The sequence below is a fragment of the Acipenser ruthenus genome, chromosome 21 (assembly GCF_902713425.1).
Source record: "Acipenser ruthenus chromosome 21, fAciRut3.2 maternal haplotype, whole genome shotgun sequence".
Lineage (NCBI taxonomy): Eukaryota > Metazoa > Chordata > Actinopteri > Acipenseriformes > Acipenseridae > Acipenser > Acipenser ruthenus.
Window position 1 is genome coordinate 7482875 of NC_081209.1, and position 24838 is coordinate 7507712.

General features: G+C 39.9%; 1 protein-coding gene across 2 annotated transcripts in view; it reads left to right on the top strand.

Moving 5' to 3' along the window:
• Positions 1-4276: 4276 nt before the first annotated feature.
• The window catches only part of LOC117426381 (homeobox protein cut-like 2), a 102030-nt gene continuing 81468 nt past the window's right edge, over positions 4277-24838 (top strand). For both annotated transcript variants that reach the window (XM_058994690.1, XM_058994692.1), the window contains exon 1: positions 4277-4712. In XM_058994690.1, the coding sequence (XP_058850673.1) occupies positions 4650-4712 (63 nt within the window). In that variant the 5' untranslated portion in view covers positions 4277-4649. The remainder of the gene's footprint in view (positions 4713-24838) is intronic.

The window sequence follows — 24838 nt, forward strand, 5'->3', positions numbered from 1 at the left end:
ACAGTGATATATTAGTAGGTACAGAGAGAAGAAGAAGTCTATTTTCCAACAGTTACCTTTCTGGGAATATAAACAAACTGGACTGGCAACAAGATCCGCCAAAAAGGCTCAACTACGTCACTTTAAAATGCGCTGAATGGCAAACACAAAACAGCATTAGCAGTATTTTCCATTTTGACGTTTTATAATGTCATCTATTTTGCATCACTGTAAACCTGAACGTGCTTGTGGGGTGCTCCAGCTTTAAGGGTTGTCATTAATAGATACAGAAGAGGTGGGTAAGCTGGGTAAGGAAAGAGAACTTTCAGTGAGAGGAAGGAGCGGCTACACTGGGATGAGAACTGAGTTGCACCCTGCCCTGTGCCAGCGCTCACAAAGGGGATCATTGAGTCAGCAGCCCTGCTGAGTGTGCTGGTAACACGCCAATGGAACCATGTCTGGAGAAAAAGGATAATGTCTATCTATCTCTCTATAGATCTAACCTATTCTAAATGACATACTGTATGTCTATGGTAAGCAACTAGAAATGAACAGCAGCTCTTGAACTCATAGTGAAAGCACCTTAACAAAGACTTAATAAAAAGAACAGGCTCCTAATCTTTCTACATCGGCTGCTGAACTTCCAGTAATGTCCACTGGGTGGTGCCTGAACCACACACACCATTTAATTGCAGATATAGTGTATGACTGTATTAGAAAACAGTAGAAACTTCATTACAAAAACACCCATATCAATCGAACAGTATTGAGCTCCACGGCATGTCTGTCTTGATTTAGGTAATTGAAGGGCAGGACATTCAGCAGTCAAAATGCAAAAACAAAAGTTCTGTAACTTTTTAAACAGGTAACCTGTGTTGAAATCGTGAAATGGTGTGCAGTTAAACATTTCTTCCTGAGTTCATTTTCTTTATGTCTCTCTAAGAACTCTCTTGTCCTCCACATTGCTCTTTCAGTCAAGACGTGTGGATAGCTCTGGTGTAAATTAAACGTTTCTCAGAAACAAGAAAATGAATGTAGATATAGCGGGTGCAAAACACCCACAATGCTCTCGTAAATTGTAAAATCAGACTTTACGGCTGCTAAACACGATTTACGGCACCATTATGGGGGTTTGCGCGTATCCTTACATCACCCCTTAAATTTTCACAGTAAAATTAGCAACCCCTATACTATAAAATAAGTAAATACTTTAGGATGGCTTTTCTAAACGTTTGTCATGTCATTTAGCAGCTTCCCCATGTTTATACTATGCATTTACCCTAGTTTACCATGGTGTGTGCAGTACTTTACCATGCTTTCTATCACTATGCTATATGTAGTGTAGCTGTGCTTTTATCATGGTATACCTTTATAAGGGTATCCTCTGAGCTGGAATGAAACACGCTGCTTCTCAAACCTGTGGTAAAGAGTGTTTGATGGTGCACAGCTTACTGAGAGCTTATACAGTCAATGTGTACAGCTCACCCTGTCTCTGCTACAGGCCTGCTGTCTAGAGATAACTTGGCTGCTGTTGGTTTGTCCATTGACTGAAACAGATACAGGTTTAACGAATGACAGAATACACCTTAGGATATTTGCATAGCTGTGCTTTCACTAAGGGAAACTTTTTTTTATAAGGGGGACTCAGTTCAATTAAACAGTTTTAATGATTAAACACAAGTGGATCTTAATACCACCACCCTACATGTATGAAGCTGATTTTCTGTGAACTTCATTCAGTTGTATTTTTATTCTATGTAATAATGTTAAAATCGCCTTAAGGAAACCACCGCTGGATTAATATAGAGTTAAAGAATGCTGTTTTAATCCGGCACTGTTTGGTTAATAAAAAAGCTGGAATGATAGTGCCAAATGTGCATGGGAATGTAAATAAACTGGTCTCTAGGGACTGTTTTCTCATCAAATAAACGCTTTGTTATAAAATTGCAATATCTTCCCCACATGTGGGATTAAACAATTAAAACAGTTTTTGAAATGAATAATATACTATGGACTTGAAAAACACAATATACATGCAAAGCTTACTTTTATGCAAAGGTTCTCATTGAGATTTCCCAGTGAAGCATTTCTAAATAAGAAATATTATTGCTTTGTTTCCAGCTCTCTGCCTTATACGTGCTCCCTGGAGCTACCAATAAACAGTAATAAACTAGAACTTTTAATAAGTGCCTTTCATAGTCTTTCATAGGGGTTTTTACTTTGCACAAATGCATTTTTTCTGGGTAAAAATGAATTGCCTGAATTTTCAAATAGGAAACAACAAAACTTTCCAAATAAACCATAGCGAGAGAAAGGCTGGTCATTTCAGGTTCGAAAGACTGTTCTTTCCCTATTATTTGTACACCCCGCTTTATGCCAGTAACGCCAACAACACTAAATAATTCAGAAGTTTAAAGAATACTTCCGTCTAGACTTGATCTCCGACAGCCGAGCCTCGTCGTTTGTCATAGTTTGAGCTAAAAATGGAATGCGCTTGTTATTCTGTAGTTGACTGTAACAGAATAAATCCAATCATGTCTGTGACTCACTGTATCTGCATTGTGGAGTCTGACTGGTAACGAACCCTTATGGCTAATGCTGTAGATTATGCACCTTTTTTTGTACTATAATATACTCCACTATATAGCATAAGAATTATTTGTACCGGTTTCAAGTTTAAGTATGTAGCTCAATCTTGCTATGGTGTTCTTTTAGCCTTTTTTTAAAAAATTTTAATTTCATACCAAAATGGAATTAGTTTTTCTAGCGTAAAGACAGTATCACTGAGACGCAAGCAATACACCAGGGAAGTTGTTTATCTTTATGTCAGTCAGTTACAGTCTCCTTGTACATTGGTGTCAATTACTACAGGACTGTCAACAACAAACATTATTGCCACTAGTGGGCGCCAGAAGATGCCTTGTTATGCTTTTCTCGAAATTCGGTGCCAAGGAGACAAGGCGCCCAACGGAAACGACCATGCCGTGGCAGAATAGAGCCAGTGTGGGAAACAGCCTGCTGCCACTGCTGAGGTTTGTACCGGAGCGCAGGACGGGGAAATATATGAAGATGATTATGCAGCAACCAAAACAATCAATAATGAGCTCACAAGTGTCATTTTGTCTCTTGCCCGGATGACAGGCTTTACTAAGCCGCTCGAGAATCACAAAACAACATAAAAGCAGCATTGTCAGGCAATGGGGACGCGAGTCTGCGCGACTCAGACTGGCTCAGCAAGGGAGCTACGCGGCTGCAGGTGTGGACTGCTGTGAAAAAAAACAACAACCCAGAACCATCTGCCCTAAAACACTAGGGAAGAGATAACTTATTTTAACCCGTTATATTCCGCATTCACCAGATCGGCCTGGTCCTCAGATGGCAGATCTCCATGGAGTATGTGCTGTAATTCTAGTGGTGACTCAGCAGGCGGCGCTCCACCTGACTGGTCCAGATTCAAGCACAGTCTCAGCATAGTGTTAACATAAGGGGGTGCTCGTCTGTTGGCAGCGTTATCCTTTTGAGATGTAAAAGCCCTGAAAACAATTCAGTGGCATTGTTTTAAAAACAATCATTAGGGGTATTAACTCCCATTGAGTTCCAATGCATCTCAAAATAATTGTGTCGCTAAATAAAACAAACCCTATTGGGGCTTACATTTGTTACATTTGAAATAATGGCAGTGATTTGATGAGACTAATACCTGTCAACTGAGCGCCTACTATCAGCCCTGTACCAGTCTGTGAGATTTACTGTTCTGCCCATGGCCGTCGCTGAAACTGTCTTCCAACAGGGAGATTTTATCTCAGCGTTTTTATATTTCATAATAATTCATTTCAGGGATGCCATTCGCAACAACAAATGAAGCAGTCATAGCACCAATAGTCTGTAAAGTATGTGCTACATATTGCAGGTGTGTTGTGATTTTTGTGTCCAATCCCTGTATCTGTGTGTGAGTGTGTGATATTGTGTTTATTCCAATGTATTTATTTTAAATGTGAAATTAAATCTATATACGTAAACAATAATGTTATGTGACGATGTACGAATAACACACAATCAAATTCCCGCACACAATACTTTTCTGTTAATAAAATTAAATAGTTAAATAAAGGTAGTGCAGTTTTTAAAATATTTATTTATTTATTTATTTATTATTATTATTATTATTATTATTATTATTATTATTATTATTATTATTATTATTATTATTCAGAGAACATATATATTTATTTAACACCTGACGTACCATTACTATGTTGATGGGTACTGTCCTACAGAATACAGTTGCAGAATTAAACTGAACTCCACCACGTTCGAAGTAAACATTTCTTAATTAAATTGTTCTGTTTTTCCCATTTCCAGACGGTATTGATCAACACGTTACGTCAGTATTGATAACTTTGTAAAACCAAAGTCAAGTGCAATTGCACAGTTCAAAATTCTCCAGGACATCACAAAAGCAGGGTTACCGATTTTAATTTTTTTTCCAAACGTGCCCTTCCGCTCGCAATGCTTCGCTATTTCCTTTAAGTCCTGCTATAGCTTCATTTACTTTTGGAGACTTTTTTGTTTTCGTGGGAAAAGAATAATATAGGCTGCTTAACGGAGGGAATCCAGCCCATATATTTAGTCTAGCCGGTGAGAAAAAAATCTCTTCAATATCCCCCAAGATGGCCGCCGATGTGGGATCGATGTTTCAATATTGGAAGAAATTTGATCTACGGCGGCTTCAGGTTAGTGGCAACCCTCTACCTTTCTGGAGAATGTGAAAATATAGAGCGTGCTGTACCGGAATATGAGGCGAAATGGGCTTTTGGAGCGAGTTTTGAGGAATAAAAGCAGCGCTGTTGCATTGATAGGTATTAGAAATTGATCGTGTTCTGCCTTTGTTCAGTTAATCATTGATCAGCGGCAGAGAGACCGTGGAGTAGCGCTAGAGCTCTGTACACACTACCGGGACGGGAGCCCTGCCATTTCTGTTTATTTAAATTATTATGCAATGTTTATTTTCACAACTGTGCAGTTCTTTGCGAAAAATTGAAACTTTTGTATTGCATGCCTCTTCCTTGCTTTTGGACTTTTATTTCACCTAAAATTGGTTTTAAAAGGTGATAACGGTGCGTAACTTAATTATTTATAAGCCTTGAGTTGGTTAGCTTAGCTTCTATCTGAAGTCTGTGTTAGGTTTGTTATGAGTGTGGTATATTTTCGCTCAGGTGTAATTAACGTTATTTATTATTATTATTATTATTATTATTATTATTATTATTATTATTATTATTATTATTATTATTATTATTGTGTGATAAATACTTGCATACAAAAATAAACTTTGCGAGCTGAAGTTATGAAAAGTTCTACGTTTCTGTTGAACTTATATCCAGCGACAACGTAAAATGTAAAATGAAGAGGCATTTTACACAGTGTGTTATATTCATGTTGCCTGTTTTTAAATAGAGTTTTGATTTGCTAGACACTTGTGCGTGTGAGTGTCTGTGGGTGTTTGTGTTTTACTGAGAGAAATACATAACGAAACCCCTGTCGAGAGATACAATGCGTGCAAAATAAATAATATCGTGAATGTAGTTTCAGTTTGGATGCGTTATAGTGTGTAGATTAGAACACGTTAGTTGTAAATCTGGATGTATGGTAAAATATAAATGTGTCTGTGTATATATATATATATATATATATATATATATATATATATATATATATATATATGAAAATATCTGCCTAATACAAGCCTTTAGAAGATATTTTAGGGGATATTGCATACATTTTTTTTTTTTTTTGTAGTGTGAGGGAATTACTGCCCGTGTCATAATTCATACACTACCTGCATTGTTTATTTATTGTAAAGACTGGAAACACATCTTGAAAAGAAAAGAAGAGAAAATAAATCTCTATTTCGGCCGCGTTGTGTGCAAGGTAAGCGTACTGAGGCAGGGCACTGTGTAATTGTATTCCCTGCTAATGTTTGTAAATCAGACCTGGCCAGTGAGAGGGCACAGTCTCGCGCTGTATGATTGATGTTCTGTAGCATGAGGAATGACAAGAGCATGGCTGGCAGCTCCCGCGGGGGTGGAAAAGGCAGGAGAGGGAGAATCGCATCTGATCAGGGCTGGCTGGAGCCCTTGTGTGGCCCGATTGTTATTTCAGCTTGCGAATATTATAGCGTGTCACTCGCGTAGTCTGAGGAATGTGTACTGTGTGTGTAGAGCCATTGTATTGTGGAGCGCCATCGCTCGGGTTCATTCACATCCACACAGGCTGCAGATTCATAAGGGATGGAACAGCTATCACTTATCAGATGGGCTCGCAAACTGTACTATTTACAACCTGTCATATACAGTACTTTCTACTTTCTACTTTCTATTGTAACTTGCCTGCGTTGGTCAACAAAACCCATATGCGTATACGCGTAAAATCATTTTAACGTCTTATAACATTAAGATTTCCTGCTAATAATCTCAGATTAGTTGATGGCTTCTTTCTAAGCAAAAAAAAATCTTAACAAGGAGCCAGATTTTATTTTAAGAATACTTTTGGATTAGTTCGAAACGTTCTTTCATACCCCGTACTGCTGCTAGCAGTTTGAGAAAACCTCACAGAAGACTGGAAGCAAGGTGACACCGCGGACTGGTTTCTTTGTGTCAGTGTTTCAGCTCTGTGCAATGTAACAGCAAACACACACGCACACACATCGTGCCTTTTCTTTTATTGCAGCTTCAGGATCCTTTGGGGTATATTTTCAAAGACAATTCTTTCCCCTGTTTTTTTTTAAATATAACATCTGGGTTGAAGACGGTTTTGAAAACGTACCCCTTGTGTGCGTTCTTTAGATTTCAACAAACTTTAAAGAAAACACGCAAAAGTTTCAGTTTTATTTTAAACCATAGTGATACTATTCAATGTCTGTTAATCGTGTACCTACTTAGGATAACTCATTAATAAAGGTGTCCCACACAGTTAGAATGATCAGATACGCACGCACGCACGCACACACAGATAGATTGTTTCAAGGGTGCGCATTGAGTCCAAGTTCTGTTATTTACACTGCTGACAAATAATCTGAAATTCCTGATTATATTCTGTTTTCATTTATAACCCCCTACTGCTGCAAGGAGTATGTCGATTCTGCTCACAGAGTGACTTGGTGACAAGCAGGTTTCCAGGGGAGGAGGAATCTTGTGTCTCTCCAGCGCAAAGTACAGGTTGTCTTCATGCGTGTGCCCAGCCTGTATTTCATAGTGTAGGTGCTTCACACTGTGTATCATTCAGTGTAACCTGGACGGTCTAAAGGATAGCTTCCATCTTAACTTAGTGAATGTGATGCATTTCCTGAATAAACAGAGCCACTCTCTTGTAATGCTAAGCAGAAAATGAGACCTTGTCAGTGCAGCTGATAAAGAGGGAGGGTTGGAATAAATTATGCTGACTGGCAAGTTGTTATAAATACTCAGGATTTCAGGTGACTTTATGACTTCGATATTGTTTGGCAGTATAAAGTGAAACCTGGTAGCAACAACCACTCAAGGTAACAAGCCTTTCTCAACTCTGTACCAAACAAAGGTTATTTTACATGGGCGATACAGCTCAACAGGATTACTACAATATGGCTGCGTTATTACAATACAGTGCAGTGGCCTGGCACCTGTGTTTCAGTATTATAGGTGGCCAGTATTGTTGCAGCAGGTGCCAGCAGATTATGCAATCCCTGTTAAATCTGCTCTGAACTGGATTCAAACATTATTCCTGCCCGTAAAGAAGCCAGGACGGCAACACATGGGTTTGTACTGAGGGGCAGTGGTAGCTGTGAAACCCAAGACAGGGTGCTCACCACTGCTTTATTCTTACTGTGGTTCCTGACTCAGATGAGCGCAGTGTGTGTGTGTGTGTGCGTGTGTGTGTGTGCGTGTGTGTGTGTGTGTGCATGTGTGTGTGTGTGTGTGTGTGTGCGTGCGTGCGTGTGTGTGTGTGTGTGTGTGTGTGCGTGTGCGTGTGTGCGTGTGTGTGTGACAGTTAAAAGAGCAAGCAGAGCACTGCCACGGCTGCCTGCCAGCACTGAGCCCCGCTGGCGCCACCCCTGGTCAGAGTGGGGAAGGTGACCTTGTTGAAGCCTGGAGAAATCCTGCCCACCCTCAGTCAAACACTGAGGCACAAACACGTCATTTGTTATTCTACTGACTGCCGGGGAGCCTTACCTAACCACAGCAGGAGAAATGACACAGCTTGAACAAGCTAAATAAGAAAATACATAGTAAGATTTCAACTGTGGATTGCAGTTTAAAGCTGCAGCGCCCCACAATGTTGTCCCGCTTTGTACAGTAATACAATCCCTTGATGGTCTCTGTTTACAACATAGCGCTGTCGCCTTTGCAGTCATCACAGAGCAGGCCTGGTTGACAGTCCAGTTTGATTGCACGCCTCCACACATGTAGTTTTAGGGACAAAAGCTCCACCCCCTTAAACCTGCTTGCCACACCCCCACGCTTTACGTCAAATATACACACTAATATTTGTAGCAGGAGTAACATTTAAAAAATTCAATCACTAACTCATTAAATACAGCACTATGTAGTAAATTATATTCTTATAAATGATATGGGTGGTTTAGGAAAGTCTAAAAGTGTAATTGGAATGTCAGGCTGAATGTACTGAACAGACCTTCAATGCAATATAGATCTGAAGTACATGAAGATTTAAAAACAATAACGCCGATCTGAAAGAACATTGATCTTTCATTTGATACAGTATCAGGCCACTATGACTGGCAATGGGACTTTTCCAGCACCTATAACAAGGAGAGTAGTTACTGTGTTCCCTTTTCAGCTTCACATTCGTGTGTGTGTGTCAGATACCTCCTATCCCTTCCGGAACTAAACCCTGAGACCCAGCCGGGGAGGACACACATTACATGCTAACAAACGCAGAATCTCTCAGGATATCTAGCTGAGAACAGCAATGTGCCACTGGACTAGATAAACAGCCCCCCTTCCTCCTGAGCGCTTTAATAAACACAGCTGAAGGGCAGAGGAAGTCGTGTGAGCTGCGCGTGACCTTGGGATCCCTACAGATCTGCAGATTAACTGAAGGAGCTCTCCGAGGGACGCTCTCCCAGCCTCGTCCAGATGTGTCATATCTGTGTGCAGAGTTATTGCTCGTCTGCTGTGATTGGTTATTAAAAGGGACAGTGGGGTTACACGCTGCTTTGCTACGGTAAAGAGATTCCCACTGTCGCTCTCAAAGGCACATTTTGAGAAAGGGAATAAAGTAATTAAGAAACTGTGCTAATCCGAAACCCTGGTAGTCTGCATTGACCTATAATCCAAAACTCTCTTTCATAATGCTGATGACAGCTGCAGTTAAAGCAGTGTCTGAATTCTGTTGGGAATGAGCACAGCATTTACAGTGGTCTCTGTTTTGTTCTGCTATAAGGTTAGTTCAGATTTTTGATTAAATATAGGTATAGGGATTTGCAGTGCTGTACCATATTACAGTAAAAAAAACAAAAAAAAAAAACACACACACACACACATTAAATGACCCACAGTGTTAAAGAAAGCAGATACACATTCCTCTGTACAATATAATGCATTGGTCTCCTTTGAATGCCCTCAGAATCTAGCCTGCGGGTTTTGTACTGTATATCAAATTAGAATTCTCAATTTTCTGCGTAACTAATACAAAATGACCACATATTCATTATTCAAGCAGAAAAATCATAGGAATAAAAGATACTAGAATTCATAGGACTTTAAAGATATTTTGGTATTTCACCATACTGTATATAAAACAGGCTAGTGTCAGTATAGTTCTAAGTGTCAACACTCTCTTGTGAACAGGTGTTGAGTATAGGTACTGCACAGTGACAAAGATACTGTACTAAAGGAAGCCTGATGCACTAATCAAGTAAACTAAAGTCAAAGAACCAGAACGCAAAGTATATCAAAAATGGAATGAAACACAGGATTTGAATAATTGCAATAGAAGCCACTTAGAATGGTAAAAAGATAAGAGGACAAAAATCTATGAGAATGTAATTTGAAGTCTTTAAGGGAAGGTCGTAAACTCTCTATTTATTTTCATCTAATCATGCAAGCAGCAAGAGATTTCTTAATGTTCTTTGGGGGGGTGGGGGGAGTGGGGGGTGGGAACGAAGACCAACAAACAAACAAAGAAGGCGCTGTGACCTTGGATCCCGCTGACCTGCTAACATGACCAGGGTAATCATTTACATTGGCCAGATGGTGCTCCCGTGGACGCCTTTGGAAGGAGAGTTCATGCAGTGGCTGCCAGGGCTGAGTGAGAGTTTCCAGCTGGAATGACCGCTCCCCGGGGCTGGACGAATGCCCTTGTCTGCTGGGAAGGTAAATCCTGCCTGTTTGGAAAAGCCAAGGATGACCAGGGTCAGTGACTCAGTGCCATTGCTCCTGTGGAGGAGAGGAGAGGAGAGGAGAACAGGACAGCAAGCAAATCACTGGAACACAGTCCTGCAGGAGCGGATCGGAGCGCTGGTTTTTGTGGGGTTTTCAATCATTCACTGTGGCTCTCTTCACATGCTTTTAAGAGCTGCTGTTTAGCTACAGTTGTTTGCCATGTAATTTAGGTTAGATCGAGGGTCTTCATAGACGTAAGAGCCGGCTCCATCTAGTGCTGCCACTTTTGCTCAAGTCTCCTTTTGTTTTGCTGGCAATGCAGAGCAGTGTTCTAGATGGTGCTGGCACTTACTAAGATAAAGTCACTGTTGCTGATCTAGCCTGTGTTACACATGTCTGTGCAACTAGAGCTGAAGAGCAGCTCCTGAACTCACAGTCAAAACATAAAAAAAAAAAAAACACTCAAAATGATTGCAAAAATCACAAAACCGCTTGCTGTCTGGTAGTGTCCTGCATCAGTACTGTACAGAGAAGGGAAACTACCAAGATACATCCCTCTAATTAGGGTTTTATTGCAGATAAACCCTCAATTCAAACATTTCTACACGTTTTATTTTGTTTCTTTTATTTATTTTTTTAGCTAGGCAATCTGTCTGAATGTTCCACGGTCTTCAATTGTGAGCCCTAATCAGGGCTGGGGTCGATTCCTTTTTGTTCAATTCCAATTCCTTTTTAATCAATTCCAATTCCAATTCCAGGAATTCCTTTGAAGGACTTAGAATTGGAATGGGAATTGCTTAAAAAAAGGGATGGGGATTGAAATTGGAATTGGAATTGGATTTCACAAAGGTATTTGAAATGGAATTGACCCCAACCCCAAGCTACCATGAGCTAGCCAAGCTTACCCGATACTAAATTGCCAGTAGACTTTCCTTTTTCTTGCTGATCGGCTTGTCAGTAACTCAGTGAGCAAGCCGCATGCATTCACTGTGTGTATTTGCTGAAGCGTATTTTAAAATGCTATAGGATCCCAGAATAGCTCTGTTTGAGAGAACCTGGGTGAGATTCTTTTGTTCATCTTTAGGCTGCTGACATTTTCCATGCATGCGGTTAAACCTTGCTGATCAGCAATGGGACTCAAGTATTATAAAATATACAGTAACGTCAACGTCTTGAAACAAAGTCGATGAATATATTCATTGTTGGCATCGTAGCGGAAAATACAAAAGAAACTGAATTGATTTTAACCCTCAATGCTCTGCCACAAAATGCAAAGTAGTGTGAAGAAGCCACAATAGACACGTCCAATGATGGAATCATAAATGATCCTTACAGTGTCAGGAAATGTACGTGATGCAAAACTGTGCTGCTGTATAAACGTCAATCTAGACATGCGTTCCAAATGGAAAAGCGAATCGGATGGTTCTCAGAACCCCTAACCGCTCCGCTCGGAATGAGAAGTATCCCATGGGTTCTGGCAATCGCAGCAGAATCCCTATGGGACACTGCATAGGAAGCAGCTGAGCCCCCTTCACTAAAGCGTTCCTGGAGCGGCCAGACAGATGATAATCTACGAAGAGGAACAATAGACCACAAATCAGTCACGCCCCATTGTCCTTTTCAAGCCCAAGAATAATGTGATCGGAGGTTGTGGCGGGATAGAAATCTCCTGGTGCTTGTTATTGTTTTTGTGTGCGGTTTTAGGCAAGGGGTGCGAATTATTATTGTTCAGCTCATTACCCTCAGCAAGCGCACCCTGGGGTGTAATTGTGTCTTCATGGTGACGAACAGGGCCTGCCAAACAGATCATCCCTGTGCACAATTGGAACAAGACTCTCAGCATGAAAAGTAAGTGCCCTTACATTTCAATAGGGCCGTGGATGAGGCCTTGCGTTAATGGGAAACACCATTCCAAATCTAACATGAAATACTGGACTACTAGTATGGCTAGACTTTTGCAATATCATTTTGTAATATCTCTGATAATATAATGTTAAGTAAAATATCAAAATTATGTTCATATACTTTTTAGTTTTTTTAAAAAATTATGTCTCAATCCTAAAATTCTAGGTGATGCAAAACTTTTGACCATAGCTGTATATTGTGGTACAGTAGTCTCCGCGTATAGGAACGCCTCCTAAGAGAACACTTTGCCTAAGAGAACACCCTTGTGGTGAAACAGATTTTTCCCACTGTAAATACGGTGGCTGAAAGAACAGGAACTTCGCTTAAAAGAACACCTTCTTGGCACTGATAACGATTCGTTCACCATGGATACAGTACTGTTTTGTAAAAAAGCGACTTGTCATCGCGAGTGTGTCTTGAGGGACACTGATTGGTTTATTAAATCTTTCCAGAACCGCCATCATATCATTGTCTTGTTTTGTATTCTGTTTTCCACGAGTGCATCTCATCGCTACAAAATGGCATGTAAACAAACGGCAAAATGCGCAAAGTTGGAAATTGTTTGAGCTCTTGAAAAAAAAAACCTGAATCAGACACAAGTCGCCGAGCAATTTGGTGTTTCCCGTTCTGGTGAGTTGCTTCACCATTCTGTTCAATAATGTGCATGTCTTGTATTGCTGCTGCATTTTGCAACGTGTAGCGGTGCTGTGTTAATTTAGTTTGACAGTTAGTTTACGTGTTAACCCTGAGTAACTCACATTATTTTTGCCTGTGCCATTGTGATAGCCAGAAACACACCCAGCAGCTAATTTCATAGTTCATAGCGATTAAGCTTTTTGACCGTGTTGTTTTGCTTTAGTTTTATTAACGTTAGTTTGTCTGTTACTTTGTTTTTACTTATTCAGTTAATTTCATACATTGATGCATGTGTGTTATGCCAAGTAATACATATGTATGTATTTATTTATTTATTGATTCATATTGTGTCTGGTGTCTAACTCCGTCTTAGGGAACACTTGGGCTATAAGAACACTTTGCTTGTTTCCCGAGGGGTGTTCTCTTAGACGGAGACTACTGTATTACCATGGTAAAAGCATAGCACAGGCATACATAAAAAAGAGCAGAGAGATATGGTAAAACTATGGTAACCAAATCCTGTTCAATGGAATTACAGTGGCAGCAAAATGGCAATACAAAGGTTCTGTAGCAAGGGGCAATGGTAGCACAAGGGCAGCTACCTGGGTATGATGAGCAGTTGGCATCATTGCTGACGATCCTTTGTGTGTATATTATTATTTATTATTATTTGTTTATTTAGCAGACACCTTTATTCAAGGCGACTTACAGAGACTAGGGTGTGTGAACTATGCATCAGCTGCATAGTCACTTACAACTACGTCTCACCTGAAAGACGGAACACAAGGAGGTTAAGTGACTTGCTCAGGGTCACACAATGAGTCAGTGGCTGAGGTGGGATTTGAAGCGGGGACCTCCTGGTTACAAACCCTTTTCTTTAACCACTGGACCACACATCATACCATTGTAAAATCACTGACATGTCACAGTGAAAATCTTCACATTGACTTTTGGTCAAAATGTTTGTCAAAGGATTTAAATAGTTTCTCTTTGTATTACCTTCTTGTATTGCTATTGTTGTATAAACCTGACAAGAGCTTGAACTGAAGGTGACTTGAAGGTAGTAGAAGCTTTTGTCCAGATAATAGCTATGCTTATTGATTTTTCATGGATCACCTTATATAAGTGGATCTTTTGTTCTTTATAACTCATTATCACATTAGATATACAGTATATATCACTTTATAATAAGGTCCAGTAATAAACCCTTTATTAACCCTTCATAGATGATGAATACATAGTATATAAACTATGAATAAACATGTTATAAACATTTATAAAGTACCTTATTAGTGCCATTATTAATGCTTTATCAGGTCTGCTAATAAACACTTTATTAACCATTTCTTAATGATTAGTAGATGCTACATAAATATGAAAGAGCAAGCTATAAATATCTATAAAGCCATTTAGAAATGAGGTTATTAAGGACAAATCAGCATAGGGAGCTGAGATTATTCAAGCACAGTATACATGTCATTATTAGTGCATTAATAAGGTCTGCCAATAAACACTTTATTAATCCTCATGTATATTATAAAGTGCTACCCAAATATATACTGTAACAAATGCTGCTCAGAAACAAAGGGAAGGTGAGTTTATCTTCCAACTTGGGACTTTGGAACCTCTTAGAATGACATAATCATGACAGCTTCCACAGAACCCTTGAAAAAGAACAAGCTTACAGCGATGTGTTTACTTGTCTATAGCCCTGGTCTAGTTGAACTGCAGGTCATGTGATCTAGACGGAGCAGTTTGATTTGCTCTACAGTGATGTACTTAAAAAATCTGTTCCTCAACCAGCGAGTCCGTCTTCACCACAACTCCTCTCTAAAACCTGTAAGAGCAGCACATGTTACAATAACTGGTTAGAGGGCATGTTAGCGTGACTGGCTGCTTCTTCAGTACTGTTTCCAAGACACATTGCTATCCCCCAGCCATGGAGACGAGTGAAGGCCATTGTTTCCTGAGCGAAGGGGAGAGAACTGCCACTTCTCGCCTCTGGCCGTTGTGAATTTCACACCCTGCAAAATAAACATTTATTTAATAACTATTCATTCTGTGGTCTAAAGGAAATGTTTAAATGTCTTGTACTCTCTGTCTCTCTTGTCATGGTATCTTGATAATTCCTCAATTCCAGACTGTGAGTGCCCTGGCATTGTGTAGCTTTTCCCTACAGCTGGGATAATAAAAAAAAGAAATGTGAAGTTAATTGAGTTGTGAGTTTAGAAGCTACATTTATGAGCTTAGAACAGCAAATGTTGCAGCAGGAAGGCTTGTCAAATGACTTTCTTAACAATTTGTATTTGCATGGCCTTAAGCATAGACTTTATGATATTTACTGAGCCAGTAGTAAGAACAGGATAAATGTATATATTTGTGTATATATATATATATATATATATATATATATATATATATATATATATATATATATATATATATATATATATATATATATATATATATATATCCTGTTTAATCTTTGTCTAATGTGTCTAAATTCTGGCTTACTTGAAACACAGTTAGTCAGGTTTGTGGGATCATATTTCTTTTATGGGAAAGCTGTGAGTACACCTTAAAGCTAAAATAACGCTTGAGATGGAAGCTTCCTAATACTTTATTAAATACACAATAGTATTCAAGAAGAGTGCTTGTATCTCTTAGTAGATTTGCCTGCTAGGAAATCAAATTTCCTCTGTCATTTTTGCATTACTACACAACAAATGCTGAAAACCCCAGTCTCCTGCTCAGCAGCCTTGTTTACGACAACACTGGCACCACAAGAATGTTACCATAGTGATTATACTGTTACTGCTAAGGGGGTGACATCGGGGAGGCTTCTGAGAGCTGCAGCACAGCTAACAAAACAGCTTCAGAAATTGTCCAGATCCATTCATTATGTAGATCTCAAATGTGCAGTTTTGAAAGAAACACATGTTTTAGCAAACAAGTATTTTAATTTTACAGCATGATATCTGGTGCTGCTCTAGGCTAAAGTAATAGCTGTTTGCAAGCCATGCTGTCTTCTGCTTCCTGGGTAATTTCACATGGAATGTGAAATTGTCCCCACCCCTTCATTGGCTTCTTTCCTGTCAATAACCAATCAGCTGCTTCCCATATTGACTGTCATTCTTTCAGCCAGTCACTTTCTTTGATCCAGTAGACACGGCAGAGGTGCAGTGACCCAGCTAACCTGTGATTAAGGCATAAAAAGTGAGAGCTGCCTTTAACCTAATAGCACCATATATCATGCTTTACAATGAATATACTGTATATGTGTGTTATAACACGTGTTTCTTTCACAACTGCACATTTGAGACCTATTTAGCTACAGAAGTAGAAAACAGCTAAGATGCCATTATTTTGTAGCTCCAATTACTTTATGAGATATTGAATTGTGCTGCTTCGTATATCTGTTTGTGTTCAGGTTCACCTACGGGCTTCAGTGCCCAGTGCAACACAAATGTGCTTCCCCACCACAGATGTATTGGAATTTTGATAAATCCTTACGAACGATCAATTGATTTCCTACCTGTGAACAGAAAACCTAATTAAAAACCTAAAAAAAATCAATAAAAGATGAGGAAAGCATCAGAATAGCCTCTTTATTAGTAAGAGGTGAACTGTAGAACATAGGTTTAATACAGACCCTCACTTAGGGGGCATATTCAGATTCTAAAAGACAATCATTTGATGACATGGCACCGTTGTGTGAAATCCCCAGCAGACTTTGTTGCTGATGCTGTCCCCGATCCTTTATTGGACTGTTTCGCTTTAACATTTAATGATTTCCCAAAAGCCTGTAGCAGGACCCTTAGGTATTGATTGAGCCGCAGCTTTACAAATGCTTCACTGCTAAAGCTCAGGCATTTTCATATTAATTTGTTTGTCTGCCTGCTTGTCCCTCGGCTGCACCGATCTCTCAAAAAAAAAGTAAGGACCCGGCTTTAAACAGAACTTCAGGGAGAAATGAATGTGATGGAGGGGGATCTGCCGTGGCTGTTTCCAGTGAGGAGACACACACAGAGGAAATAAAGCTTGGTCTGTATCAACACAAAGCTCTGTGTGCAGAGGAATGACAAGCTTCTGGATCCAGCGCTGTTCTATTGAGCTGTGTGCCTGCAGAGCCACAGAGCACCTCAATCTCTCCGACTGAATCACGCTTATTGTGCACAAGCTATTCCTTTTCAAAGGATAAAGCTTTTATTGAAGCCAGCTCTCTTTCTGCAGCCTCTTATATTCACTGCGGTTTATTCACCTCCCCCACTGTCCAGCAAAGGAAGGCTACCCTCTGTTAACTCCCACCTTTCCCATCCCACAGCCTTCTTATTCAGTACAGTCATTACTGTCGAACACAAAGCTGCATAGCTTCCAGCGTTTGAATTCAATTTTAATTCTGCAAATAGCTTTAGCCATAACTATAAACTCTCACTATACAAATGAGTATAGGGCATTGTAAAATACTAACCGACTGAAGGCCAGAGCCCGTTATGAGACAGCCTAGTCTGATATCTTGCAGGGTGTTGGGGTAGAGTGTAAAAGCATAAACACAATATTTTATGTTTCACGTAACACATTTAAAATAATCAGGTTTCATCTCTGAGATCGCGTGTGTATTTTCTATTTCACTCAGTAAAAACACAGCGGTTCATATCAGCCCCACAGATGTCTTGCTTTATGCAGTAACGCACCAGGTCACTTGGACCAAAACAGATGGGTGCTGCTTATAATTTCAGCCAATCATCTTCCCTCAGCTGCCTTGAGAGCAGAGAGGGCAGATAATTCTGCTTTTTTACCCAGATACTCGGAAAATAAACCTGTAAAACTGCTGAAGTCAATTCGAGGGGAGGCAAAATAAAACGTAGCTGTAACAAGTTAACATGACACAGTTTACACGTCTTAACCTCTAAGGCATATTTTACCAAAAAAAATCTCAACCTCAAAACCTAACTGTGTTACTATTAAAGTAATTTTAACTACCGCTTTTTAGCATCCTCTAGCGGCTACTACACCCAACGTCCATTAAAGCGCTTGATCCAGACCTGCTCTACCTGTTGGGAGGCTAGCAGGTACCTACTGGCCCATTCCTATGGGATGCTTGATAATGTCCCATTTACTCGACTGATCTCAATCAGATCAGGTGTCAGTGAAGCTACTTGCTCTTTAGATTTCTCAAGACAGGGCATGGGGCCAGATCCTTTACTTAGGTCTCAATAGCACTTCTCTTGTACTCCCAAAACAGTTCTGTTTTGCAAACAGCCATTCAGGAATGGGACAGGTACAAATGTCTTCATTACTCGGATATAGAATCCTGCTCTACTCCAGCTTGCAACTGCTTGCAAGCGGCAGCTGCAACGTGTTGGCTTGTTGAAATCCGAGGGTGTGGGCCTGGGTTAAAGTTGACTCTGCATATAATGATACAGCTGGTCTCAGCCCTTTTTGAATATTATTCTAGTGCTGTTATCGTACTGGGTTGTGGCTGTGCTCATTTCTTTCTTTTTAATATAAAAATAATTCATTCTGTCTTGTAAAATTCAAATCTGCAGCTTGTTACTGCTTCCAGCTCAGATGCCACCCACCTTAAACTAAAAACCTCAGCGGCCTACCCCGGATAAATAGATGATTAAATGAAAGAAAAGGAAAGTGTACAGTACTGCATAGCCCTCTGGGTTGTTTTTTTTATTTCTTTCCTTTGAAGTATAGATTAGACTGCGCCACAACAATACAGCACCAGATCTTTTTAAAAAGATTGTTTTATTTTGATTTTATTGAGCTTGAGTGAAAAAAAAAAAGTTTTCTCCAGTTGCAATCTGTCAAGTACAAACAGCTAATTAGCATGATTTGCAGCTGATTGTAGCTAGCAATGTTAAACTACAGGGATTCAGGTTTGTACTGGGGTGGATCGGTGGGTGGGTGTGGAGGGGAGGGGGAGAAGTGATCCAGAGAATAACTATCCTTCCTTTGGTTCAGTTTCCGCTCGGCGGCTTTGAAAACACAGTTGATGTCATCCTTCTGTTGTCACTTGGGTAATGATTGCGTGTAGTAACTGTGTTAGCAGCTCTGCAAGCGTGTAATTCAACCCCGAAGCTCCCATCACTTATACAGTCTCTAGATAACTCCTGAACTCCCTGTTCTTAATTAAATATGAAATTGTTCATGGCAACAACACGGTCACTTCATTGCAATTTTATTATAATAAATATTTTTGTCACCTCCTCCACTACCCATTTAAAAGTTTCTAAATCCAGTAATTAAAAAAAAACACAGAAGAACAAAGCGTTGAATCATTTCATGCTTCTTTTCCCTTGTTAGCTGTTTTTTTTTTTCTTCTGATACATTTCGTGAATTCTTCCTCCCCATTCTTTTTTTCTCCCCAGACAGCTTCCATGGTGTTTTAAAGGGGATGGATTTAATTGCTCTGTGGGGATAGGCTGGCTGCGCTGGGCTCGGCTGTTTAATTAGTGTGCCCTGCTGGGATTGGTTTACTGCTCAGTGATCTTGAAGTTGTCTGATTGTTCAGCCCTCTGGGGACCCGCTTTGCTTATGCAGACCAGCAGGTTTAGCTAAACGTGGCTTCTTGAAAACAGAGTGGAGAATACCCCTCGCAGCACTGAAACCACAATATAAATCACTGACCGTTTGTGCAATTACTGTACCTGAGTTACATTTACACACCGGAGTATTGCAAAGACTGCTGCAGCATTTCACTGTCTTTCAAAACTCCGACACACACACACACACACAGGGGAACATTTTACAGGGGAAAATGAAAAGGTTTGTAAAAAAGACCTATTAAAAAAAGGTTGTTTTATCTAGGATTGTAATAAGCTTGGAAGAAGTATCTCTCACCTGTCAGTAATGCTGCGCTTCCCTACCATAGCAGGGTTCAGGTTAATATTCCATTTGTTGGCTTATGTTTACTACATTCTCCTATAGTTTAGCCATCTGTCTAATCTGTAGTTTCTTCTCATATTCATATTTATTATACAAACCCTTGAGGTCTGTTACTTTCCTGGTTTTTCTCAGCAGCTGGTATTGGATTGCATTTTAACAGCACTTCTGCAAACAGCAGATAGGAGAATTGAGCTGTGGGATTGGGGTACTGTAAATTGAGTGGTATGTGTGTTTTTGGGTACCCATTGCCTTCTCAAAAACCCGGTTATCCGTCCATAGGGGTGTAACGATATTCTAATGTCATGATATGATACATATTGCGATTTGCAGGTTGCAGTACAATATGTATCACAATACATGTGATTATGCATTCTAAGATCAAATCATCATTAAACAGCGGACTACTTTGTTAAAAAAAACTCAAATGAAATGAGATGGTGAGAGTATGTATTCTTACCAACTCTGAAACACACTCATTCTTCATTCAAGAACCTCTTGAACTACAGTGAGCTCTGATGTGCATTTGCTCTTGTGTTACGATACAAACGATACAGACTTTCATTATGATGCGATATAATTAAAGTATGACGATTCATCGATACATCATGAATCATTACACACCTATCCGTGTTCTTCCGAAAGTCTGTGCCAACCTGTGCCTCACAGATGACTGGAGAAGTGGATCCTAAGGGGGTGAGGATGGGCTAGGCTTGCCGTGGGTTTTAGAGCAATTTTCTGTTCCGAATTTGGCTGCAGAATCCATCTGAATGCTACCAGGGGCAGGTAATTGCAGGTCACTTGAAGATGACATCGTCAGGAAACACTTTCACCATCAACTGCTCCTCCATATGCCCTGTTACTCAGCTGAATGATTTTGACATTCAGTTGCTACTCAGTGCGTATTTCCTCCCTCTGTACCTTAATAGGGAAGAGCCTCGGGTGAAACACAGCCAAACACATATACAGTACTGTGCTGCAAGAAAGAGCCATGAAAGCAAGCCCTGATTTCTCTTCTGCTAAAACGCTTTACAATGCACATGGTGGTGTTTTTTAATCAAATAAATCCCGTACAAAGGAGTTTTTAAAAAATGCATTACAGCAGACTAGTTTAGGCAGACTGAAAGCCCTAGTAATCGATTTTTTCTTCACCCCCAACAAAAGTGGGTTGCCCAATGCTGCACTAAAAAGCATTTTATGTAAAAATAAAACACATAAATTTGAATGAGCTAGCTCTATCATAGTCAATGTAAACTAAAGGCAGTTCCTAACGAACAATATGGTTAAAACATATAATAATTCTCATTATTTAGTGGTGGTGTCTTTTCTATGACATATACTACTAAATCAGTAATATTCTTTAGCGATATGTGTCTTGTTATTATCAGATCAGAGCCATCCTAAAACACACAGTAGTTCTGCAATTTCAAGTTACAGTTCCCAGACAATTTAATTAAACATACGCTGAATTGGGTGTTAACAGCCACCTTAATGAAAGGTCAGGTTAACATTACATTGTTACAAATCAGCGAGGAGTAGTGTTAGCTTGTGATCTCTTTGAGGAACACAGTGCAGCCCTTGGTTGTGCTGAATCAATGCAGTGCTGTTGACCTCAATGGAAATGGAAATATCCATCAGGCGGTAAGTATTCCTAGCAGAGCTCCTCTCTCCAGTATATGAACAGTACAGCGTGGTAGCAGTAGTACAGTATACTGTATTGCAGCCTGCATTCATTCCACTCAACTGGAGTTGAGACGCTAAAGCTGTTAGCTGCGGAAACCCTCTGTGCCTCATTTTCCAGCACAATCAAAAGGTGTGCATCAGCATGCAATAAAGCAGTTCACATTGTGGGCCTTTCCAGGCTCCCATGGTGGCAGTGTTGTAATGAGGGCCAAGCTGAGAACTGTGATTGATTTCCTTCTGTAAAGGTTTTGAATTCTGATAGCAATTAAGTTTGACAGCAGATTTTGGCCGGCCTCCTTCAAGCCATTTCTCCCCAGATTGAGCACATTAAGGTAGATTTTTGTCAGTGCTGGGCTGGAGGGTATAGCGAGTAATGGGCAAAGGTTAGGATATGCATTTTCTTGTTCTCAGTTGTTTCCTTGTGAAAGAAGCAGCCGGGCATGAAGGCGCTGGGAACAAATGCAGATTGGATTGACCGGACGTTCGTGGCCGTGAAATAGCTTTTTGTCTCCCAAATACATAAAAAAAAAAATCAGTCAACGACCAAACGATATTGCCTTCATGTTTTTCTGAGGAGGGTATTTGAAATATTACAACATAAGTGTATAGATGCAAACACTTGCTTCTCATGCTGATGTTTTTGGCAATAAGAATTTATTATTGAGGATTTGAGTGTTCCTAAAAAGCTTTACAGCCTGGTGCAGCCAAGTGCTCCTTGAGATTCCCTAAACCCTCCACTCGTGCCCCCACCCCCTCCTTTTTAGCCCTGCTTTTAACACATATCTTCAGTGGCAATGTCATGGCATCACAATGCTATGAGCCTTTGGTAGAATGGTAAGACAATGGTAAGATGTTCATACTTGCTCATCACGATGGTATGCACCAATGCTCTAATAAAGGTACCATATCAGTTCCCAAACCATTGTATGAAGAACGTAAGACAATTTACGAACGAGAGGAGACCATTTGGCAAACGATGCTTGTCCAGTTCCTAGTATCTGGTTTATCCCAAAACTCAAGTCAGGTTATAAAGGATCACTGTCTGGCACTACAGTACCTTGGGTTTCTTCAGGGTATTTCAATGATGTCTTTCCAACGTTTCTGTAAGGGTTGTCCCGAATGCAGAGTTGTGTGCTTGTTTTGTGTTGTGGATTTCACTTCTGCCCACTGACAGCTGTTGAGAGCTCCAAACTCTTCACTTGTGACCTTCTTGAAGCTGCATTCAAACCAAGGCCTCCAGAGGTGAAAGGCTAGCGGTTTAACCAACTGGAACCAAGAGCCAATCATCATTCAGGTCTTCATTCGGATATTTCTTCTACAAAAGCCCTGTCTGCAGTTTATTGCGTTTCCCCGCCTGCTCTTGGCCACCTTTGGTCACTTTACAAAATCATTTGGCATCCATTAAACTTTGAATGGTAAGCAATGGTCACGGTGGTAGCCATGGTAATAAATGATATTTTCAAGGGGTAGATGAAGGCCTCATGAAGGAACGAAGCTAACTTTGAAAACACGTCAGTCAGAGGAAAAGCTGCGATTGGTTCTGAAGGAAAGCCAAAGTGTGAAGATTCTGTACGTTTGATTTCTTGTAAAGGAATGGCAATTTTTTTTTTTAGAAATATGCTCAAGTTATCAAAAACTCAAACTTCCAGAAGAAGAGTGTATCTTTTTTATGTTGATGGCGTTCCTTATTTTCTGGAAGTGCAGCATTGAAAATATATATAAAAAAAACTGTTTTCAAATTGCTTGAAAGATACCATTGAAAATCAAATACCTGCACACGGGTATGGTAAGATTTACTACATTAATGACAATATCTAAAGTACAGTGCCTGCACTTGTAGTATCATTACTTGTATCAACACTTCCTCTTTGACTATACAGTTGTGCCCTTTAACAAGATACAGTAGTAGAATTTCTGCCTCATTTTAACCCAAAGGTGTGCTGGCATCAGAACACACTATTAGTATGTCAGGTTCCAGTTTTCCTCTGTGGATCATCTAGTTTGGCAGCAGCAACGCTCTGATCTTTTCCCTGGAGACACAACCACCCCACCCCTCTCGTTGGCTCTTTGAAAGATGCCCTGATTGCTAAATCTATTACCTAAGTTCTGAGCCCACAACTGGCATTTTAATTGCTTGTGATGATTCTAGGGTTGGTATTGAAGCACTGGTAGGGAGTCGCTAATCACAGGGCTGTGTAGCTCGGAGATATTTCAGGCTGTTATTCCTGAGGATGCTATTTCAAAAGCTTCCAGATAGTTTTCCGGGGAATCTTTATGACTTGATGGCTTGGCATACTGTAAGCACCAAATGCTTTGGATGAGACAGATGAAAATGAATTCTAAGTGTGTGAGTGTGTTTTTATTCATATTGCACCCCCAGTATACTGTATATATATGGCAGTCTGGGTTTAGGGGTGTGATGTATACAATATATCTATCTATATATGGAAATTATAAGCAGTACCTGACACCAAGGGAGTTGCCAGGAGATTATGGAAATAATGTTATTTTCCAAAATGATCTGTAATCTTAAGAAATTTCGAGTCGATTTATATGTGAATGAAAAAATATATATATTTCGACTTTATTTTTTTGAAATATTAGTAGAAATGTAATAAAATCAATGACAAACATTTCAACTGAGGTCTTTTTTTCAATGTCTTCAATGTTGGAAGGGGAAAGTAGTTCCTTTGTCAAGCTGTGGCGCGTAGGGATATTACTTCCAACTGTGATGAGGTCTCAGACAGGTTATCATTAGAGAACTATTTTTTGGCCAAGGATCAAAGTTTTTCCTGCTATTGGAATTTAATAAAAAAGATATTGCAAGGATAGGAGTCAGTACATTGTGTTTGGTAATACTTTCAAAACCTAAAAAAAAAACCCATCAATCCAGCCAGCCATAGATGTAGTGAGTTACATGCAGCGCCCTGCAGCTAATTAAAGAAACGTCAACCCTCCCCTTTAAAAAGTATGTCAGTGCAATAGTCTCTTAATCTCTCTAATACCTTCCTTTTCAATTCGACCACAAAACTCAGGGTTTCTAAAATTAAAATGTATGAATTCTGTTTGATCACAACTAATGCGTGTTGTTTTTCCAGTCATGTCGGGAGTGTCATGTTTCCTGTCACGCACACGAACATAATAGCCTTACAAAATGCTTTCATTAATAAAAAGCCATGCACAGTTGTTGCTTTGCCTGGGCCAGGGCAGCTGCTGATGAATTCATAGTCACGTCACAATAGCCTAATGTCATGATCTCTACTCTGCTGGGGCTGATGGCTCTTGTGATATTGCCTGTAAAGCCGCAATGCTCAAGTACTCGCATAAATTCATCAGGGCTGACTACACAGCTTCCCACC